Raw genomic sequence first — 8,997 nt, 5'->3', positions numbered from 1 at the left:
AAGGGATAGTTAACCCCCAAAAAATTAAAATTCTATCATTTACTTTTTCTTCAAGTTGTTTCAAACCTGTGTAAGTTTCTTTGATCTGTTGAACACAAAATAAGATATTTTAAAGAATGTTGGTAACCAGACAGTTGAAGTAGCCATTGATTTCCATAGTAGGAAAAAAAAAAACGATGGAAGTCAATGGGTGCCGGCAACTGTCTGGTTACCAACATTCTTTAAAATATCTTATTTTGTGTTCAACAGATCAAAGAAACTTACACAGGTTTGAAACAACTTGAAGAAAAAGTAAATGATAACAGAATTTTAATTTTTGGGTCAACTATCCCTTTGTGTGTGCAAAAATGTAAATTAAACAAAAACATACAAGAAAACAGAACTTGAGGATTGGGTTGGGTAAAAGAATGACAGGTGAGCAACAACAACTAAAAACCCAACAAAAACAACAAGCGTCCCACTAACAGTGGTTGGTGGGTGTAGGCTTCAATTTGAAGTTTTCCATTCAAACTATTGACATGTGGGTTGATGGCCGTCACCTTCCTCTGCACCATCCTCTTGGTCCTCTTGCTGACTCCGTCGCAGTAGAACTCTGGCATTTCCATCTTCAGGGTTGATTCAGGAACCTGTTAGCAACATCATACCAGTCAATAAATTTGATTTATAAAATTCTTCCCATCCTCCAACTTTAAATTCTTACTAAACTGTTGCACACCTGATTTAATTACAATACAGAAGTGAAATGCAGAAAGAAATTAACTTGCCTCTGAACAAGCTCTAGTCAAGAGAGCATTTCCCTCAATGGATGCTGTCATGATTGAATGTCCTGAAAATGAAAGAATGCAATGTTAATTACCTACAATCTTTTATTTTAAAAATAACCTTATCTCAACAAAGTCCATAAACGGCATCACTCCATTCTTAAATGGTATAATTTACATATTACTATTTGTACACATTCATTGAGTATATGTATGTGCAGTAAATAAAATGTTGTGTGTGAATGAAAATACATATGTTAATACAGCTGTGTGTGTGTGTGTGTGTGTGTGTGTGTGTGTGTGTGTGTGTGTGTGTGTGTGTGTGTGTGGCTGTAAAACCATCTTTGAGTGTGTATGAGTATGTTTGTCTGAGGATGTACGAGTGTGTGTGTAATGAGACTGTTTGCGTGTATGTGAGTGTGTAGCTGTACGAAAATCTGTAAGTGAGTATGTACAGTATATGTGTATGTGTGAGTGAGTGGGTGTATGAGTGTGTATGTGTGAGTGTATATGAGTGTGTAGCTGTACACATATCAGTGTGTGTATGCAATATATTTATGTTTGAGAGTGTGTATAAGTATGTTTGTTTGTGTATGTGTGAGTGAGTGAGTGGATGAGTGTGTCTGTGTCAGGGTATATGAGTGTGTAGCTGTATAAACATTTTGTGAATGTACTATATGAGTGTGTTTGCATGTGTGAGTGAGTGGGTGTATGAGTGAGTGTCTATGAGAGTGAGAGTGTGTATGCATGTGTGAGTGGGTGTATGAGTGAGTGTCTATGAGAGTGAGAGTGTGTATGATTATGTATATGAGTGTGTTTGCATGTGTGAGTGAGTGAGTGGGTGGGTGTATGAGTGAGTGTCTATGAGAGTGAGAGTGTGTATGATTATGTATATGAGTGTGTTTGCATGTGTGAGTGAGGTGGGTGGGTGTATGAGTGAGTGTCTATGAGAGTGTGTATGATTATGTATATGAGTGTGTTTGCATGTGTGAGTGAGTGGGTGTATGAGTGAGTGTCTATGAGAGTGAGAGTGTGTATGATTATGTATATGAGTGTGTTTGCATGTGTGAGTGAGTGGGTGTATGAGTGAGTGTCTATGAGAGTGAGAGTGTGTATGATTATGTATACGAGTGTGTTTGCATGTGTGTGTGAGTGAGTGAGTGAGTGAGTGAGTGGGTGTATGAGTGAGTGTCTATGAGAGTGAGAGTGTGTATGATTATGTATATGAGTGTGTTTGCATGTGTGAGTGAATGTATGAGTGAGTGTCTATGAGAGTGAGAGTGTGTATGATTATGTATATGAGTGTGTTTGCATGTGTAAGTGAGTGAGTGGGTGTATGAGTGAGTGTCTATGAGAGTGAGAGTGTGTATGATTATGTATATGTGTTTGTTATAGTACATTGCTACTTGAAAACCACATAACTTTACTTACCAAGCATAATGAGCCTGGGTGTGTCTGGTATCCCCTGCTGTGCCTCAATGTATGCATGGGTTGCAGTGACCTAAACACATTAAAAACAACATTAATTAAAATTATAGAATATCAAATAACTACTGTGCATAAAAAATGAGTATAACAAGTACAACTCGACAAATATTGTCAGTGATATTTTTCTCTCTTAAAATAATTTTCCACTGCATATTTATTTAAATGTAAAGGAAAGTTCTGTATTTTAAAGACTTGTTTTCACGTATTTTTCTAAACAACTTATTCAAATTGGTTCAGATCGCGAGTCCGTCTGCAGCCATTATCCGGGATAGGCTAATCTTTTAGCAGTTTGAGCAGTCAATGTACGTCTATTATAATACAATAATTTCTTGCTGACAGGCTCGGATCGGACATTACGGAAAGGATCCCTACATAGATTATGTTTTTGTTATCATAATATCATTCAATACCAGCTTCCATTTGCAAATGCAGCAACTTAACTCAGACTAAAATGATCTATCGTAAAACACACAAACATTAGGTTAACGGTTAACGTCACATTAAAACTCGACAGAAACAAAGAAAAAAACAATCTCGATTTGTCTTTCCACCGTTTTAACAATCACCGGGTCTGGTTTGGTCGAAATAAACCAGGCAATTCACCGAGTTAACGTTATATGTGAAAACACTGGGACAGCGGGGAAATACACATCTAAGAAGTTAACTCTGTAACGGTGTTTTTGCAACGGTCACTAAAACTTACACACTAAAAGCTATGTACACTAAAGCGTAAAATCCTGAAACCTAATTATAAAATTAAAAATTAACTTACCAAACGTTCTGATATCCACCCGACTGAGACATCCGTGAGTGAGCTGCTGCCAGAAGTTGTGTTCTGACGTCAGTCAAGGGGCGCACTTTCGCTGTTTACAGCTGTCCTGTATTATTGCCTGGCATATTACAGCCAAGTTACAGCTAAGTTACAGCAACACTAAAATATACTGTAAAATGTTCCCGCTCAAACAAAATTACCCAGAATGCAATACAAATTACAGTATATGACTGTATTATAAAAATGCAGTATTGTACTGTATGTTTTTACAGTAATGTGCTGCTAAATCTACAGCGACATTTAACAGTGTACTATTTTCCCTGCACGTCATGCTCTGTAGATTCATTCTGTTGTAGTAGCTAATTCTGTGACCCTAGTTATAAGGTTAGGATTAGGAATAGGTTTAGTAGTAGGTTGGATTTGCTCAATATAGCGCCAACTAGGGTCACATGATTTGGTCAGTCACAGATTTTGGAAAACACCGGAAATCTGGCGCTTCATTTCATAGAGATCATTGTATTGACTAACGTTGACTTCTGTCATCTGAAAACCCCTTTACCACTGAAAGAATACTATGACAAAGATATAGATATACAAGCAAATGTGGGGGGAAAATTACGTTTCACTGGTGCACTAAATAGATGTATTATAGCAAACAAAGTTTAGTCATGTTCCCGAGTAATATCTGCATGCACCTAATTCTGCAGAGGACACATAATACACCATTAGACAGTAATAAATATGAGAGAGAAGTCTGGTCTGGAAGGTGGATCTGGAACCGACTTCTGTCCAGGTTGTCATAACATCTCTTGTTAATCTGTCTTCACAAACTGCCCTGAAATACAATTCAAACATCAACAAGAATTGTTATAAATATAACGTGAGATTTGTACATTCACAATGCTCATTTGGCCTCTGTGGTGAAGTGTGCAGAAAAAAAGAAACAGTGGAACATAAAGAATTTGTTACAGAGCCAACAATATGTGGTATTCAATGTCAGGTTTATTAGAAATAAATAAACTAGAGCATAGGTGAAAATGCAGGGGAAAAAATAATATACAGGATATACAATATAATATCTTAAGATACTAGAATTTACGTTTAGGTTTTACAGATGCATGGTGATATACATTGTCAATACTGGTTCACTATGAAAGATCAAAACGTGTCTGAAATCGTTTCAGTCCATTTTCACGCTTTGTGTGAGTGACGTCACCGATTAACAGTGAAAACTTTTAGGTTACATAATTAGATTAAAATTACTTCCATTCATGACACATTGCCAGCAAAGCTATCAAAAACTCTTATCTACAGATAATATGTGATTAAGAGCCCAAATTTCCTTATAGCGCAAGGCTAACGTTAGCCTAACATTACCTCTTATATTTAACGTTAGCTTAATGGTTGAGACTCTAACAGATTTTTTCCGAAGACACTAAACCATTTCTCTAAAGTAAATATTTAACAGAAGCTTGCAAGAAAGTGTCAGGAACAGGTGTGTGTATTATCTGTGTAATTTTAGGGACTAAACTTACCTGAAGTGAAAACAACAGTGACAGCTGCCAATTGTCAGACGAGCTGCCGCCCCATTTCCATGGTGATCGCAGGCTAACCGGGTAGCTGTATTTTGTGCGAACAATATAAATCATAATTTTGTAGAAATTGCAATAGGTGCTAAAAAAAAAAAGAGTACCCATTAAAATGTCTTTACATAAAGGTCGTGAAACAACCGATCATGAAAGAATGCACAGAACAAGGGCAGGAGCATAGACAGTAAAAGAAATGGACGGAGCGTTCCCATTGACGTCTACGGCGAAAGAATGAAGTCAACCTAGGGGCACTCACTTCCTGATGGCTGAGCGAACTGCGCAGGCTCAGACTGAGCTTGACGACGTAGATGTGACGTGAGCCTCCTGTCTGACAGCTGTGAGTCTTCTAGTAGATGTGGAAAGCGAAATCTGAATCACGTTGTTTAAATATTTTCTCCCGTTGCTTTTGGCTCACTATGGGCTTCTCCCCATTCTTCTCCCTTGACTTTATCAGACTAGTCTCCAGGACATGTCTCCACGTCCCCCCGACTGTCTCATAGACAGTAAAAGATTGCCTGCGAGCGTCTCCTCAGGTCTATACGGTAATTTCTCAACTGTGCGACAGGGTCGCGTTGGTTATGACGCAATCATTAGCCTATTTTTACAAAAACAGCTTCTGCGGGGCGACAGTGTAAGATACAAGGTAATGGAGCCTTTTATACATTGTCGTGTTTCTATAGTAATAAACAATGGACAAATGGAGTCTTTAAACGTCTCAGATGTAAAGTTATTCACTGTCAAAGTGACTCAAAAATGAATGGGAGTCAATGGGATGCTAACAGCAGGTGATGGCTTGGTTAGCAATGGCCGCCCCTAGGGGTGGAACGCTTTCCGAGCGCTAGATTACCCCCTTGGGCAGGAGTGAGCTTCTTGAGTCTGATCAGTAAGGAGCGTTTTGATTGGTGGATTAAAAGCTCACTATGATTGGCTAAACAGAACGTCCTCCAAAAAAAGATATTTACGAATCCTAACCTGCCAGGAAGGTCTCAAAAATCCCACACACAAATGCAATGCAGTCCATGCACGTGTGACGATTCGCAAATGCAGATTCAACGATCCATAAATGCATGCAACATCTTTCATAAATGTGTGATGGAAATGCATTCAAGAACTTGATATATACATATTTGTGTAAAGATTTTACATTTATTTAGGTAAGATGCATTTGTGTGAGCATTTGGGGAAATATTTATGCTTTTAACTTGTGCATTTATGAATCGTGTTTTGAATTTACGAATCCGATTTTACAAATGTGAATTGTGCTATGCATTTATGAATTTTGTTTTGTAAATGTATTATTATTGAGGCTGATCTGGCTCCATAATCTTGTGTTTATTTCTATACCTGGAACTGTATTTATTTCTGCATGCGATATAAGACCCACTATAAATTAGAGACAGACTGATGTCGCCACTGATCTTAAACTGCCGCTGTTTCACTTGTTTTATCGCTCACAGAGTCCGGAGACAAACAGCGTCACGTGACTCATGGCTGGTAAAAGTGAAAGTAAAATATCCGACATTTTGGTTGAAGCTTCTGACCGAAGACATTTTACTCTCTCCGTGTTGTGTGCTTCTCGGTAAGTTAAATTCGGTTCTATTTCACATATTGTGTTCTGGAAATGAGTGCCTTAACTAACGTTAGTTAAGTTAGCTAAACTGCTGAACTTAGTTGAGTAGCTGGGTAACAGTTCGGTCTCATGAGCTAATAGGCTTTAGCTAAAACTAAAACTAACAGAACTTGATGGTGTCTAAGTGTCACGTTTTTGTCTCTCAACTTCATTTAAAAAGATTAGCACATTAGCATTATATCACGGACTTGAATAAAAGCGCTTGTTTTTATTTCACGTTATTAAAGCATTTAAAGTGCATTCCTGTCTGCATTTACAGAAATCAAATATAATTTGTGCTCAGGCTTTCGTGCGGGACAAAAACACGGACAAATCCAGTTTGCCATGAATGTTTTGAGGACATGATAAACAAATGAATAAATACAAATATATATGACTGAACCTCAAATGTAGTTAACATTATTAATATTGCACAAATATTTCACATAAAAGGCACAATTAACAGTAAAGCATTTATTAACGATAATACATTAATATTTAACTTTTTAATTTAAAACAATTTATTAGAGCTGAACATGCAGAATTTATTAAATGTAAAACATATACAGAGAACACAAAGTCATGCCTTTGCTCTTAAATTCAGGGCTGTTGAGCTCTTTTGAGTTGTTTTGTTGAATTTTCTCGGTTCTGAAAATGTTTCAGTTCATTGTATCCAGAGATCGACTGTCGTGTTTTTAAGATCACAGTAGTCACCGGTAAAACTATGCTCCTGAGGTGATGTGGTTTCTTTAAAAAAGAAAAGGAAAAGAAGAAAGAAAAAGAACGGTGGAGTTTTGGAATAAGAACAAATCCTAAAACAATCTCAGTAAAAGGGACAATATTGGATGCAAGTCACATTTGTAATGTTGCTACTGTACCTTTCTACAGTACGAGGAGATTTTGCGGTGTGGACTGAAAGCTCATTGTACGGCACAATCATGTTTTACCTCGTCACTGCAGTTTAAAAGGTCAAGACTCAAGACGGTTTCTTTTGGTTCATCGATAGCCTTAGCAAGGAGCCTTTGCGCTGCTCACATACGAGCGTATAACATAACTCATATCATATTCAAATGACTGGAGCTCCGGATCTCCTGATGTCCAAGTGTTCGTAATGTACAAGTTGTTCTTGTTGTTTGTAGGTTGGACTCTTCTCTTTCTTGGTGAAAGTGCTTTGACTAGGGGAACACGGACCTTGAAATCATGGCAGATCAGGTAACCATTCCCCCCCCCCCCCCCCCCCCCAACCACCCCAATCCAATTGCCATTGCAAGCATTTGACAATGGTTTGATGTGTTTTACACAGAACCCAGTGTCGACGAGAGAGGAAGATGATGGAGGTCTGCGGCTGCTGTTGATTGGGAAAGCTGGATCTGGGAAAAGCGCCACAGGAAACACCATCTTTAATGAAACTGTGTTTGTGTCAAAAATAAGCCCTTCCTCAGTGACCAGAGTCTGTCAGACACACACCGGTGCTGTTAATAACAGGAGCGTGACACTCATCGATACTCCAGACTTCATCTTCTCCACTCACACTGACTTTGATTCAGACTCAGAGCTGAAGAAAGCTCTTGAATTATGTTCTCCAGGAGCTCATGTGATCCTGCTTCTTCTGCCTTTGAGCACTTTCACTGAGCAGGAGAAGGATGTTGTGAGTCGGTTTGAGCAGAAGTTTGGAGCAGAAGCTCTCAGATTTACTCTAGTGCTCTTCACTCGTGCAGAAAAGCCACACGGTAGATCACTAGGAGAAATGATCAGGAGAAACACTGAGCTGTCTGCTTTTATTAATCGATGTGGAGGAGGGTTTTGTGGAATTAACAATAAAGATCCAGCAAACAGATGGCAGGTGACTAAACTCATGGAGAAGATCGACAGACTCATGACTGAGAACACAAACTCCTGCTACACACTAGACATGATGAAGGAGAACGAGAGGAGGATAGAGGAGGAGGAGAGGAGAGCAGAGGAGGAGAAGAAAGCAGAGGAGGAAAGGAAAGAGAGGGAACATCAGATGAAATTAGAGACAGTCAGAAGAGAGACAGAAACACAAGTGAGGAGAGAATTTCAGGAGCAGGAAAAAACAAAGATACTGGAGAAACAGGAGAAAGTTGGGAAGAGGGAGAAACCGCTGTCCCTTCAGAAGAAATATGTCTGTGCATTTGTGGTTTTGCTAGTGACAGGTGGTGTTTCGTTCTGGAAGAAAGATTATTTATATAGATGGGCATTAATGAGGGGTTTCCTTACAGCAGGATCAGCAGTAGCTGTTGGAGTTTTCACAGGGATTATCTGGAGAATGTTGAGGAAGAGTCGGTTTATGAGGATCTGTTCATCTTCTCATGAGCCTCCCAGTGCTGTTAGACAGTTATTACTGAAGACAGTAGGTGTTGTGTGTGGTGGTGTCTTAGCTGGAGGTGCGATTTATCCTTTTGTAGGAGCAAATCTTCTTCCTGTTTCTGTGTTGGCTGGAGCTGCTGGAGCTTTCGCAGCAATACACTGCAGCTCATCTTTTTTTACCAAAATGTTTAATGATGTGTAAATATTATGCGTATTATACAAATATGCCACTGGTGTGTTGCCAATAGTATCCTATTTTGTTCAAGTGCTCAATGGTGTGTGAATCATTAGGTGACTTAAAGGGGTACTTCAGCGCTGGGAAGATGAACCTGTATTTAAACTGGGTCATCAATGTAGTAGAAATGTGAAATTATTTTAGAATTTGGCGCCTTCTAGACTGAGAAAAGACAAAAAATGTATTTTTGTCTCATGGGGATGAAAGACTAC

General features: G+C 38.7%; 1 protein-coding gene and 1 long non-coding RNA gene across 2 annotated transcripts; one reads left to right on the top strand and one right to left on the bottom strand.

The window, feature by feature from the left end:
* Positions 1-390: 390 nt before the first annotated feature.
* On the bottom strand, positions 391-3,236 carry LOC137091192 (uncharacterized). The gene is made up of 4 exons (XR_010908041.1): positions 3,022-3,236; positions 2,193-2,262; positions 765-826; positions 391-626 (listed from the first exon to the last, which is right to left on the bottom strand). It is a non-coding gene; the product is annotated as an uncharacterized lncRNA (long non-coding RNA).
* Positions 3,237-7,419: 4,183 nt separating this feature from the next.
* On the top strand, positions 7,420-8,556 carry LOC137048321 (GTPase IMAP family member 7-like). Its single transcript, XM_067426442.1, has 3 exons — positions 7,420-7,431; positions 7,523-8,365; positions 8,434-8,556. The coding sequence occupies exons 1-3, from the start codon at positions 7,420-7,422 to the stop codon at positions 8,554-8,556; spliced, it is 978 nt and encodes a 325-aa protein (XP_067282543.1).
* The last annotated feature ends 441 nt before the right edge of the window (positions 8,557-8,997 follow it).

Source organism: Pseudorasbora parva, chromosome 2 (assembly GCF_024679245.1).
Source record: "Pseudorasbora parva isolate DD20220531a chromosome 2, ASM2467924v1, whole genome shotgun sequence".
NCBI classification, from domain to species: domain Eukaryota; kingdom Metazoa; phylum Chordata; class Actinopteri; order Cypriniformes; family Gobionidae; genus Pseudorasbora; species Pseudorasbora parva.
This window is presented reverse-complemented; position numbering and strand designations above follow the sequence as displayed.